Source organism: Heloderma suspectum, chromosome 5 (genome assembly GCF_057233095.1).
Source record: "Heloderma suspectum isolate Gila_16-S chromosome 5, 16-S_ref, whole genome shotgun sequence".
NCBI lineage: Eukaryota > Metazoa > Chordata > Lepidosauria > Squamata > Helodermatidae > Heloderma > Heloderma suspectum.
Window position 1 is genome coordinate 103,447,555 of NC_139462.1, and position 14,298 is coordinate 103,461,852.

Sequence of the window (14,298 nt, forward strand, 5' to 3'; positions counted from 1 at the left end):
CCAGGTAAGCGGGGTTTCGTACACCCCTAGTTACACCTTTAGACTCTCGCAGTAGTGGATAATGAACTATACTGGAAACTTCCCTGAATACCTGATTCTGTCACCGTTCCACCACATATACAGGCAAGAGCTACTGTTGTCTCTCTACTCAAGGATGTGACTCACAAGCCTCAAAATGGTACTGAAAAATAACTTTAATGTAATTGTCTAATGCTTTTTGCTGAAAACCTTCCTGGGGACTACAAGAATTTAAGTTGTTGTGTTATTCTGTACCTCTGGCCTGTGGGCCAGATGCGGCTTCCCCATATGGCTTGCTTATATACAAATTAAATTTGATAGTGTGGTTACTGTTTCCAGTTGGTTCAGTGATACATCTCACACTAGGGCCTGGTCTGCAGTTAGGATTAAGTCCAGAATCACCTCCCCTCTGCTCAGCTCCTTTATCAGCAGTTCTAGGGTGTAGTAGTTAAGGGAATCTAGAAATTTTACTTCTTTGTCATGATTGGAATGTGCATTTTTCCAGTCTATGTGAGGGTAATTGAAGTCACTCACTACTGCAGTCCTTTTTCCTTTGGATGCCTCCCTGATTTCATTTTCCCTTATCAAGATCCCCTTGAACATTTTGGTCAGGGTGATGGGAGTAAACATGTCCCCAGTACTAAATTAATTTTGGGGCCTGGTATTGTCACCCAAACCTATTCTGTGTTTTGCGTTTGTATCCAGAGGTGACTGTATCCCACTGATTTTCTCCATTCCACCAGGTTTCCATTATGCCCACTATATCTATATTCTCCTTAAAACAAAGCTCTCCAACTCCCCCATCTTGGCTCAGAGGCTTCTAGTGTTGGCACAGAAACACCTATATATGCGGTGCCCTTCTTGTGTGTACATTTTCCCCTGTGGCCCTTTGCCCTCTTTGGCTATCATGTTGTATTGCATGCACATGGCCTATTTCTAACCTGTCCTCATTTGGGCAATCAAACATTTTCATCCTCATTGATCCTGAACCAGATACTCCCCAGCTCCTCCCTGATGAAATGGAGTGAATAAAAAGATGTTCTGATCCGCACATTAGTCGGGGCCCAAGAGGTGTGGCTCAGGTCATCTTGCTTTGAAATACAGAGCAAGCAAAATCTTCAATCATCGCTACCCCAGATTGCAAGCTGTTGGGAACCAGTAACAAGAGGTGGCCATTATCATCATGCCGTGCATGAGAACTAAGGAAAGCAAGTGTTACGCCTATGTAGGGTTAATGTCAAATTTGAAATGGGATGTATTCGTGGGAAACTTCATCATAAGATCAATTAAAACTGCTAATGAATTCCATTTGTGCATCTTCATATCCCAACTTTCTCCCTGCCCCCTCCAACCACTAGTCTGGTATTTTAGTTTTTTGGGTCTTGTTTTTTAAAAATTTGCTCTTTTGGCTCAAGCTGACTGCAAATTTGGCGTGATCTATTTTGGAAAATGGAAGGTTACATGGGCCGAACTAGAGAATCTCTACTTTGTGTAACAGAGGGACACAGAGATGATATTAAAAATAAATCAGAGAAAGCAGCAGGGGAGGTTTGTGGGATTTTTCTCTCCCTCTAAAGTGACCTTAAGGTCGCTTTATATTTAAAATATAATGACCTTAAGGTCAGAGAATGTCCCACAGGACTGAAATGTTCCTCTGTTGCTTTCTCTGTGATCCATTTTTAAGCCTGATCTGTGCCCACCTATTGCATAGAGTGTTTATGATTTGGCCTGTGTAACCTTTCCTCTTTTAAATTAGATCATGCCACATCTGTAGTCTGCTTCACGGGAAAAGCCAAGTAAAAATGCAAACTGACATCTGAGTTCAAAAGCAGTACACACACAGCTGGAACTTACCCAGTACTAAATAAATGCTATATTCCTTATCAGTTCTGAGCGTTTTTTAAAAAATGTCTGATCACTGGATCTTTTACATTTCAATTAAACTGGAAGCTTACATTTATAATGAATGATCAATGAATCTTGGTACTATTTTTCAAAAAACTGAAAGTTTAGAATCCAGTTATAACTCACTCATTCTCTTTCCCAAATTCAGAGGCGAGTGTGGATGCATATGTAGTCAAAATGGCACTATTCACACACAAGAGCAGACTTGAGCTGGGGAAACCCCAAAGTCTGCAAAAGTACAAAAAATCTTTAGGCCAAATCCCTAAGGCACAGAGAACTCCAAAAACAGCCAAATGAGGACTGAGCATGCTCAGTAGCCATGGAATGATGACTGTTGGGGAAGGGGAATAAAAAGCCTGGTGGAAGGTGGAATGGAAGAGAGTATCATGGAGGAGTGCTGGCACACTGAACAGGAGCACCTCACACTGCAACATTTTGTTGCAGGTCCTACTGTGTTAATCCCAAATGCAAAGGTATCCACAGGAATTGTTTTATAACTCAGACTTCGTATTCATACATAACTTTACAGCATATAAAGCTTCTCCGACGCCCAAATGGGCCAAGGCTATTGCTTAAAAAAAATTAGTGACCAACTACACTGTTGTTAATAACCTTACTCCACACTCCACTGCTTCAACTAAATTTGAAATGTGATAATAGCTGCACTAATTCCTTAATCCTGCAGATGGCTCTCCTATACACCAGGTAGAAGTAATGTAGAAAATACTTCTGAGGTTTTGGCAATTTTTTAAACTTGTGCAATGAGTATCAAAACATTGGTGCTTTGCAGGCTCAAACCTGGAAGTAGGGATGGGGGGGGGGGCTATTTTAGGAAACAAACCTATGCTTTTCCTCTCCATTCTTCTATTTGCTTACATGGGGTGTTCTGAGAAATGAAGGCAAGGAAAAGCCAGTTGGGTGAAACCACTGCTACAACATCGATATTTTTATTATAAAGCACCATCAAGGTCCGGATTCAAATTCTTTTCATTCATGAAGCTTAATGGGGGACCTTGGTTTAGTTTTCTAAGTTTTGTTTTCTAACTAAGGCCTTTAGCTAAAGGATTAAGCCAAAGATTTATTCCTGTTTAGATCATACACCTCGCGTTAGACACTTGCTCTACACTACAGGATTGCATGGAGACTGGGATGGTGGCCCAGGACGTCCCATGCCTCGTGCCACACTGACTTGCTAGCAAGTCCCATTGTGACAATTACCACCCTTTTCATAAACCCCTCTTGCCTCCTTGGTGGCAAGTGGGGAGGTAGGCAACTCTGCTTCTGATGGGACAAAATTTGACCCTGGAGTCACCCCAGTGTTCACTCATCAAAATTATTAAGGTTTTCTTTCTGATGAATGGTTACCCTTGAGCTGTGGAACGCTGGGTATCGGTTGCAATCCCACTCACACTCACTTGGGAATATGTCCCTTTGAACCCCATAGGTCTTATTTCCAAGTGAACAAACAAGGTTCAAGGTAGTTGCCCATGTTGCTAGCTACCGATAGATGACCATAGCTTGGACTATTCTTATTTTTTCTGTAGTCCTTACCCATGTCTTAGAAATCATAACTTATTTGCTTTCGTTTCACAGTAGCTAAAACAGACCTGATGCCCAACAGCCAGAAAGTCCATGACTATGCTCAGGCTTTCAAACCAGAGGTATCCCATGATGAAGGTATTTAATCTAGAGCAGGATTGGCAGTTTTTGGATGACATTTGTTCTATCAAGCTCCTCTCCTCAAGCACTGAGCCTTCCTTCTGGAAGGTTCTTACCAAGAAGGATGAGAGAAACTCTGAGGAGTCACAGACGTAATATATGTGTTTTTGTTGTACAGGAGTTAACTTCCCTTTCTTACAAACCCATAACAAATTCTCATACATCCATACACCCTTGCACAGGCTACATTAACGCCACAGTAAATTCTATTCTGGCCCAGCTTGTGCCAAAGTGTGTAGGTTTGTACTACTGTTTGTGAAAAGTTGCCTACCATGGCTTTAGTTCCAGAATAGAAGCAGCCTGACCAAAACGACAGTGTAGGGAACTCTTATCAAAATAAGGAAGGGTGCAAACCTACGCATAAACAGAAAGAAGTCCTACGACTCCCAGCTTGGGGAATGCTAGGAGTTGTAGGACTTTTTTTCCATCTAAACAGGCTTGCACCCGAAATCTAATACTAAACAAGGAACTGTGTGTGTGCACGCAAGATATTCACAAGTTGAATTCCTTGCCAGATACTTTTACTGTATCTGTCTAGATCTGCCCTCTTTGCTCCAAAATGGGGAATGGAGCTGGTGGGAAAACCTACTCAAGATGAGGTTATGGCTCATCACTGAAGGCAGTATAACAGAATACAACCTATGCCACTGTTGGCTAGTTCAGGTATGTAACTTATATGACCATGCTTGTTGTGTTCAACTGATATGGGAGGAAGACTGATGTGTACAACAGTCGATAAAATTGTTAGTAAGGCAGAAAATGAAGTCACAAATGATGATTCATTTCACTTTTGACACAAGATTTGCTTCAAGCTGGCACTAGGGTGTAGTTAAGCTGTGAGACATGGGACAAACAACTGATTGTGTGAATCAGTCCAACTTGTTTTGAGTCAGACCTGTGACAATGCTTATCTCACTCCTAACCTTATTTGCTGCTGTTACGTATGTTAGAATGCCATTTGCTTCAGCAACAGTTGTTCCATATCTGTCTCTCTGTGTTTTAGGATCACGGAATGAGGCCATTTGTGGGTACGGTCACCACTAGAGGTGAGATTAGGCATTACTGGCAGGAGGGCCTTTGTGGTGGTGGCCCCTAGGCCATGGAACGTCCTCATGTCAGAAATAAGCCAGATCCTTTCAATCAGCCCATTTGGTAAGGCAGGGGTGGGGAACCTCTTTTGGCCTGAGGGCTGAATTCAGTTTCAGAGAAGCTCTTGGGGGCTGCATTTCAGTGGTGGCCCAGCCAAAGGCAAAAGTGGTGGGGCCAAGCCCACCAAAAATACCAGCATATTTTAGCGTAAAGCTCTTACAGCCAGTAACTTAAGACTTAGGAGAGGCATTTCAACCTTTCAGGAAGGCGGATGGGGGGCTGCACAAAGGCCAGGAAACCACCAAACGATCAGCACAGAACGGGGGTCTGCTGGTGGTCAGGTGAAAGGGGGTGGGGCCAGCTGGAGAACCCTGGAGGGTCAGACTGGGACCTTCCGAGGGCTGGTTTTGGCCACCAGCCCTGAGGATCCCCATCCCTGTGGCAAGGCCATGAAAACTTTCCAGATAGGCTTTTTGCTTAGGTTGGGCATTGCCACTCTAAATTCTGACTTATTTCCTCTGCTGATTTTGCTGTTCATGCTTGCAGTGTTTTTAAACTTTGTATTAGAATCACAATTTTTATTTGGTATGAACCAGTTTCAGGACTTGGGGCCCCAAAGCAGAAAATAAGTAACACAACCATTGGTCTTCTATGCTTCTGTAAACTCTTCATTAGGCTAGCTGAGCACACAGCCTTGATAGAACATAGGGCTCACATATAGCGACACTAATATGTCACCATTCTAAGAGCTGCAAAGGTTTCAGCTCCAAATGTTTTATTGGTGACAGAGATGTCATTTTAGAAAAAGCCCTTAAGTATAAAAATCACATGAGAAAACTTCTTTATATTTAAAACAATTTCTTTATTAACAGGTTACAGTAGATGCTTGTCAAATATAAAATCAGAAAGGAATGGTTGACTGTGACTGAAGCTTGAGTCCAGTGTCAGGTAGCGTGTCATTTTAATTTCTTTCTTCTCTAGAGGCATCCAACCTCAAAACTAGCAAAATTAGGTTAAATGCGGTAGTTTGAAATCCAAGGGAATCGCTTGCCAATAGTTAAAGAATAAATATTTTCCAGTAGGATATACCAAGTATTTCTCAAACGTCATCAATACTGTCATGTGGAAACTGAGGGAATGTTTTGCATTCATAATGCACCAGGCAATCTGGTATTAAACTGATCTGCTTTGGATTTACCCAGCAGCTGATCTTTTCTGCAGCCACACAATCCTGAGTTCAGCCCAATTAATGCCTGCGTGGATCCTCATTGTACTATTTTGATGGCTGCTGCCATAGGAACACCTGCCTCTCCTCCATCACATCCAGGGTTCAAAAGATCACAGAGAAAATATTAATTCCATTTATCTCAATCCAGCTTGCTCTGTCTACAAGATTTAATGTTAATTTAGGGCACAATCCTATTGATTGCACCCTGATGTTCGGAAGCCCCCAAACTCAGAGGCTTCTGACCATTCTATGCAGGGCAGGAGGAGCAACAGAGGTGATGCTTGCCTCCCCATCCTCCTGCCCTGCATTTCTTGCTAGACGGGCTTTTTTGCCCAACTAGCAATGGCACTTCGGAGGGGGAGGGAAGGAGGTTGGAGAGGCTCAGGATAAGCCATATCCTGATCTCTCTAGTCTCCTCCCCTCCCCGCCCACTGAAATGCTCCCTTTTCCCCTCTCTGAGGTTGATTTTCCAACCTCGGAGAGTAGCTGGTGTAGTTCTTTCTGCACCGGCTACAAGGGTGTGTGGGAGGGGGGTTGGATCGCCTCTTCCACGGTCAGAGCTCTGTCTCTGACCTCAGTGTATGTGGGGAATCTCCAGGATCCTATGGCCTCTCAGACAATGTCTGGGGGCCATAGGATTGAGCCCTTAGATTACTAACCTCAAGAAAAATCACCATATGCTTCAGTACTTGAAAGTAGCAGTTTCTTGAAAGTAGTAATGTCTTTATTCTTATTAAAAAGACATGACCTTTAAGGAAAAAAAAGGAGTTACTTGATGGACCATACCAATGTTGCCTTTGTTTTTTAACAACATGTTGTAGCCAGCCCTGAAACTGATCTATTTTGGGGGAGAATGGCACTATAATGGTGCACAAAAAAGGGTAAGATCTCCAAGGATGTAGAAAAGGACAATATTTATTATATTTATAAAAGATCCTGATTTATATACACATTTCAAACAATAATGCTCTTCAGGGAAGTGTTTTGTCAGTTGACAGGTACCTTTAGTTGTGCAGTTTGCTTATGACGGTACTGTGGTATGTATGGCTGAATAAACACAAACCAGAAACAGAGCAGTCAGGTCACCCCAATGATTTTTAATGGAGTCCTGTCAAATATTCCTCTGCAAGCAAACCGAGTGATGAGAAATCAAGCACTATGGATGCATGTGCAAACCTGCCCCGTGCTTGCGAGCATCTGTAATTAGAGTTTCGTGTTAATTTGCGCTTAGGCAACATTAAGACGGTGACATGAACATGCCTTGGTCTCATGCAGTTTCATCCTACAGCAGCCTCCCCCAACCTGGTGCCCTCCAGATGTTTTGAACATCTGGAGGGCACCACACTGGGAAGGCTGGACTTCAGCAAGAATCTCTTGTGCTTACCAGAATGGAAGCCATGGCATGATCACTTCTGGCAAGCCAAGGCTGGAAATTAGCACAGATCATAATTAGCACTACAGAACCTGAAGCACATAGCTGGATGACACCTGCTGCTGCTGCATGTACCCACAGCACCAGAGTTTGAATGGGAAGCACCATTAGGGATCGGCAGAAAGAAGGAATGCAGTGAAATAGAACCCATGCAATGCAGGTTGATAGGGGCATAGGAAGCTGCCCTGCACTGAGTCAGCCCATTGGCCCATCTAGCCCAGTACTGTTGACACTGACTGGCAGTGGCTCTCCAGGGTTTCAGGCAGGATTCTGCCCTAGCCCTACATGGAGATGCTGGGGATTGAACCGAGGGCCTCTGGCATGCAAAGCAGGTGCTCTACCACTGAGCTACAGCCCTTCCCAAGTGTTTTGGTACCAATTGGGCATATGTGGCCAGAGGTGCAATTGAAAAGTTTAATCACCTTTAAAAAAGCAACAACACGGTTTTATAGGGGGAAATACCTGACACGAGACCTTAGCTAAATATTCTCCAGTTTTGATTTTTGGGTAGAGATCAGCAAGTGCTCCCAAAGCCCACGGAGGGAGCAATCCTATGACCCCTAGGCAGCATCTGAGCAGCCATAGGACATTTTGGATTCCCAGATCCAAGGCTGGGCACAGCGCTCCGACCTTGGAGGGGGGAATTCGTGCTCCACCGCCTCCCCCTCGCGGCTGTCTCGGAAAGCATTGCACCAGCTGCTTCTGGAGGACAAGGAAAGGGGGCGTTTCAGCATCATGAGCCCTCCCCAGCCTCCTTCCCTCCCCGGCCAAGATGCCCCAGCTAGATGGTCAAAAAAAGCCCATCTAGTGGAAATGCAGAGCGGGAGGGCAGGGCAGGGAAGGTGGCCTATGCTGTGCTTCTCACTCTGCACTGGATGATTGTAAGCCTCCAGGCTCAGAGGTGTATGATCATCAAGTGCGGAAACAAGAGGACTGAGTCTTCGGCTGCAATCCTGCATGCACTTTCCTAGGAGTAAGCCCCACTGAATACAGGGGGCCTTACCTTTGAGTAAGCCTGTGTAGCGTTAAGACAGTGTAAATATTCACTGATTTTCCCAGTCTCGTTCGGCCCCATGGTTTCCCCTTAGCTGTGGCTGCTTCCACCTTTCCCGATTTAATCATGAGTGACTGAGGAGTGAAGGGGATGACATCACAACACTATGTATTCAATGAGACTGGGCTATGTGGTGACATCACTGAGGTCAGGGTGAATGAGCAAGTGAACATTTTTGCCTGGAGTCCTCCCCACAAAGGAAAAAAAAGGTGAGAAGGGGAGGCATTTTTGGCACTGCTGAAAATCTCATCCAAAAAGCAGCACTTTTGGCTGAGCTCTAGCTGAAACTGCCTTTTGGCAGGTTTGCTTTGAGATAAGTGGAATGCCCTAGAGCACGTAAAGCCTGGAGGATCAAGAAAAGTCCTGTACTGCCTGGAAGTGCAGCAGGACAAAGTTTCAACATACCCGTGTCTTTAAGTAAGTGAGGTTATTTCATTTCTTAGTTACTGGCCTGAAGGAGGGCTTAGTGATTTCCAGGATGTCCTTTTTCTCCAAGTACAAGAGAATGTGACCTAGAGGAAACTGTTCAAGCTGGAGTTCTCTCTTTGTAAATGATACACGGGAACCATTCCTTGCAGCACATGCATTCATTACAGCTGCAGCTGCCATCTTGGCAAACAGAAGGGAGAGATTGGCTTGGCTGGTAGGAGGAGCAGGTAGCTCATAGTGTGGAGTAGGGTTGGGAAGGCTTCAGGCTTGTGGGATCTACTTTGTTCTTTACTAGGACCCAGTGATCCATCAACTGGAGCCAGGTGCAAAAGACGTACACTTAGAATGAAAGAACAGGGGTGCCTCTAAGCACATTCTAGGCCAAGGAATTAGTGTTCAGTACCAGAACTGGGACTGAATTGAGCCCACAGTCCTTTCCCACAAAAGTCCACTTCTGCTTACCCCAAGCTTTCTTCATTTCAGCAGCCAGTTTAAGTGGGAAGAGTCATTTTGTTGTTCCTGTTATTAAACAACTGGCAGGGAGTCAGAAACCTTTTCCAGTCACCCAGAAGTCTGCCGGGAAAACCTGGTCTACCTTCTGCCCACCCTTGATGTAGGGGGCTGGTACATAAGCATTCGATTGGGTGATGTGGATGGTGGCACATCAGCAAAGTCCTGGAAAATGTACAGTGCTGGGCATGGCAGTGGCTGCTCTTGTTAATTAGCTCACCCGGCCTAAAAATATATTCCCTCTTCCAGTTATGGGTGTCCTGGGCAAAGGCCTGCTGCCACTGTCCCCAAAGGCAAGCCCCCACACCACATCTGAAGAGACATTTACTACCAGTATCATGGTGGTCATCTAATAGTCCTCTTCCTCCTCAGAGTCTTCTCCTGCTGTAGCAGCCTCAAGGGCCGCAAGAGCTTCTGCTACCTCTGCATCCTCCTCCTCCTCCTCGAGTTCTCCATTAGTCCCTTTGTGACACACATACTTCACTTCTTCCACTACATCTGTCTCAGTCTGCAGAGATGGGGTATCCCTGGATGTTTTGTCCTCGAAACACACATTTAAATGGCCTGTCCTATAGGCTTCATCTCCTGAATTGCAGCTTTCAGATTCGCACAATGGTTTGCACAGGGCCTTGCACTGTGTGCTTTGGCCTGTGTGTGTGTGATTGTTTAACAGACCCTCGGTTCCAGCAGCTCTCTGTTTCCCGACATGATGGGCATTTGGGGGATTGTTTGGGCCAGGCAAGTGTATGCCATTGCCTTGGGCCTCCACAATGTCACTCTGAGTGGGAGAAATGTTTTCACCTGTATTCTGAGATTCCTCATTGTGGATGCTTCCTGTTGTCTCTGGAGATAGCTTTGGTCGGTCTTCTGTTGCTTGGATCTCATGGTTATCCCACGTTTTTGGCTGGGAGACCCTTTTGGCTGAAGAATCCAATACCTGACCAGAGCAGATGTGTGTGCAGTTCTCTTTGTTGTGGTTTGTGTTGGGATTGGGGCTGAGATTTACACCAGAGTAGGAATGGACGCCGTTGATACTGAGGTTGCACTTTTCAACAAAGTTCCCCAGCCCTTCCTCGTGAATAGCCGTGCCTCTGTGGTTCTGTATCATATCCTTAGTGTTGTTTAATTTGTGCCTGTTGGCTATTGGTTGTAAGTCCGCATTCTGCAGTTCGTTTTTATGTACCTGAATGTCGTTGCTGTGCTTGCATTTGAGTTTACCTCCATCTTGTTCATCTGACTTGTAGTTGTTTATTTCATTGACGTACCCGGACGTCTGAACTTCTTGGGGATCAAAGATGTAGCTGGAGAGAGTTTGAGAGAGCCCATTAGTATTTCCATTCTAAATTGAAGAAGCACACAACTACTCTAATTCTTCAAACCTGCAGCTTTATCGGTAGTTCCGGTTGAAGGGCTGGAGCCAGCTTTACTCATACTTAGAGTACATCCACTGAAATCAATGGGGTATAAGTCAGGCAAAACTAATTTACGTTCCATTTATTTCAGTGGGTCTACTTTGGAATACTGTGTCCAGTTCTGGTCACCACACCTAAAAAAAAATATTGTAGAGCTGGAAAAAGTGCAGAAAAGGGCAACTAAAATGATCAAGGGGCTGGAGCATCTCCCCTATGAGAGATGGTTACAACAGCTGGGATTGTTTAGCTTGGAAAAAAGGAAAGTAAGGGGTGACATGATAGAAGTGTACAAAATTATGCATGGTGTGGAGAATGTGGATAGGGAGATTTTTCTCCCTCTCTCAAAATACTAGAGCCCAGAGTCATCCCATGAAGCTGATTGGTGGGAGATTCAGGACAGATAAAAGGAAGTACTTCTTCACACAGCACATAGTTAAACTAGGGTATTCACTACCACAGGGTGTGGTGATGGCCACCAATTTGGATGGCTTTAAAAGGGGGTTGGACAAATTAGTAGAAGAGAAGGCTATCGATGGCTACTAGTCCTGATGGCTATGTGCTACCTCCAGAACCAGAGGCAGTGAGCCAGTTGCTGGGGAACATGGGTGGGAGGGTGCTGTTGAGCTTATGCCCTGCTTGTGGGTTCCTGGTTGACAGCTGGTTGGCCACTGTGTGAACAGAATACTGGACTAGATGGACCCTCGGTCTGATCCAGCATGGCTCTTCTATGTTCCTATGAGTAAATGTGGATCCAACCCTAAAACTGGAGCATTCTTCCAATAAAACAAAAGCATAGTGCAGTTAAGTGTCAAAAATATCCTTAGAAGTAGCTATCGCCAACATGATGCCCTCCAGATGTTTTGGACCACAACTCCCAGCGTTCCTGATGACTGCCCATGTGGCTGGGGCTGATGGGAGTTGAAGTCCAAAACAGCTGGAGGGCACCAGCTGCTTAGAAATATAGATCTTTTATTTTAGCCATGCCTCAAGCGATACTGAGTCTGCCGGTACCTTTGTATCATTTTACAGCATCTGCACCCCATCTGGATTCTTCTTTGTTAATATCTGAAAAGAGAAAAAGCAGGCAAAAGCGCACATGAGTATTTCATGCAAGATACGAAATACTGCAGCCATGAAAAGGCAATAGTTTTCTGCCTATTTTTGTAAGACTGTGTTAGATTAAATGGAGAACTGATTCCTATGCTCAGATACAAGAAAACCAAAGATGCTGCTGCTTTTACAGAACTCATTCATCCCATTCCTTACGAATTCCATATTTTATTTCCAGATTCTTCCTTCTTTGAAAACAAGATTTGCCTTTCTGGCCGTGCTTTTAGAACAGGTGTAAGTAACATGTGGCCCTCCAGATGTTGTTGGACTGCAGCTCCCCATCAGCCCTACCCAGCATAGCCAATGGTGAGGGATGATGGATGTTGCAGTTCAATAACAGCGGGAGGGACACAAAGTTGCCTATCCCTGTTTTAGAACTATTTTCATGCTGGCATGTTGCATTGTAACCACTGCACTTGTCAAGATCCATTAGTTATGCTGAAGTCCCATTGCAATCAATGGGACAAGTTTGTTTTGTTATACATCTATTTTATTCATGTATGCATTTATTACATTTATATTCTGCCTTTTTTTCCCCTCTTACCCAAGGCTGCTTACATGTTCTTCTTCCTCTCCATTTTATTTTCATAAGAGCCCTGTGAGGTGGGTTAGGGTGAGAGTCAGTGACTGGCCCAAAGTCACCCAGTGAGCTTCACGGTTGAGTGGGGAGTAGAACCCAGATCTCCCGAGTCCAGTCCAACACTCTAACCACTACACCACACCAACTCTCTGCTACACTATACTATACTACACTACACTACTTCAAATATTTATATTCCATCTTTCCAAAATGTTCAAGGTGGCTAACAAAGAAAAATAACTGCAACATATAGACAGATAGGCAAAATACAATAAGAATACAATCAAGATACAATAAGACATCAACAGTGCAATCTTATACATGCCAACTCAAAAGTAAATCCCAATGATTTCAACGACGCTTACTCCTAGGTAACTGAATATAGGATTGCAGCTTTAAAACATCATTACTTAAAAGAAGAAACAGTCTCAAAACCCAGAAGGATAAAACTATACGAACAGCAGTGAAAGCCTGTCAACCAAAGAGCCCTGTGACCGACCTATCCTATGACCATCTAGCTGCTGACTAGCAGCCATAGGATTGCGCCCTTCATGGGCCATTTGGGGAGCAAAATATTGCAAGGTTAAAGTAGTAGTAGATGAAAAGCAGGGGCATTTCCCTGCCACCAAATGGGATAAAAGTAGAAATGGAGAGTGTTTCCTTTGTTAAATATTAACCAGCACCATCTTGCAGTCAATCCTCAGTCAAGCAAGAGAAGACATTAAATATAAACCTTTCCTGAAATGTAAGGTAGGAGCTGGGAGAACTGCATTCAGACTTTCTTAATTGCAACGTATCGTAATTGCATTACTGCAGCATCTAGTATAAACATTCACCTACTCCTATTAAATCGTTGCTGCCTGCTTCATGTGGTGAAGGTGTTGTCTGTTTATCTGCAATACATGTGAGGGAACATTGCAAAAGTGGAAGGAAGAGGAGACTCATCCCATTGTTAAAACAGGCTCGTCTAAAAGAGGAGGATCAAAAACGTCGCCAAAGTTTCAGGGCGTGTGTACCATTTCTTGCTGCTTAGTGGGTTTTGAAAGAAATGAAGTTGGAAGAAATGAAACTTGGAAAGCACTTCAAATCTTCCTGAGAATGTTTTTAAAATATTTAATCCAGTCAGATGTGTTGGGGGGGGGGGGCAGACTTTTCATAAGCCTTTTCCTAAATTTGAATGCCTGGACTTCTGAGTAACTGTATGTTTGCTTGTAAGTTAATAATTTCTCAGAGCTGCTGGGCTTGACCTTCTTTTCTTCCCATGATAAAGCTAACAAATGCTGTATCAACATTCTATCGGTAGATGGTGGCATGAACCACCTCTAGCCTATTGCTTTTAATCCTTTGACTCTCAAAATCTCAGCCCAGGGTTATTCAGAAATACACTTTTGCTTTATTGGTACTTCCTGTATTGGTACTTTCTGAGATGTGGACTATTTTTAGCTAGTGAAGTTTCTAACGTGGAGCATGAATAACTATGGACATATTTACACCACGAACTTAAAACTGATTTAATAGTGATCCCCTCTGCTCAGGCAGAGAGTATCTTATTTTGGTGGTCATGTGTTCTACTTGAAGGAACACCTCTATTTCAAGGGCTGTCAGAGGACCATCCTGTATTTTGAAGGTGTCCTCTATCTGATGGGCTGTCCAGTCCAAGTCTGGTTTAAAGACCCCTAAGAAGGGAGTGCAGGGGCCTTGAAGTTGCCCCTCAGTAGCACCTGGACAACTGACTGAGCAAGCACACAGGTCATCTGGTCACACTTTTCCCTGCTTTGGTGAGGTGTATTGTATTTCTATTTGAATTCTAGT

General features: G+C 44.1%; 1 protein-coding gene across 1 annotated transcript in view; it reads right to left on the bottom strand.

Moving 5' to 3' along the window:
* Positions 1–9,733: 9,733 nt before the first annotated feature.
* The window catches only part of PGCKA1 (PDCD10 and GCKIII kinases associated 1), a 57,999-nt gene continuing 53,434 nt past the window's right edge, over positions 9,734–14,298 (bottom strand). Inside the window, exons 3-4 of the mRNA XM_084860329.1 lie at positions 11,808–11,861; positions 9,734–10,685 (exon numbers count right to left, since the gene is read on the bottom strand). Of these exons, the coding sequence (XP_084716455.1) occupies positions 9,734–10,685; positions 11,808–11,839 (984 nt within the window). The 5' untranslated portion in view covers positions 11,840–11,861. The remainder of the gene's footprint in view (positions 10,686–11,807; positions 11,862–14,298) is intronic.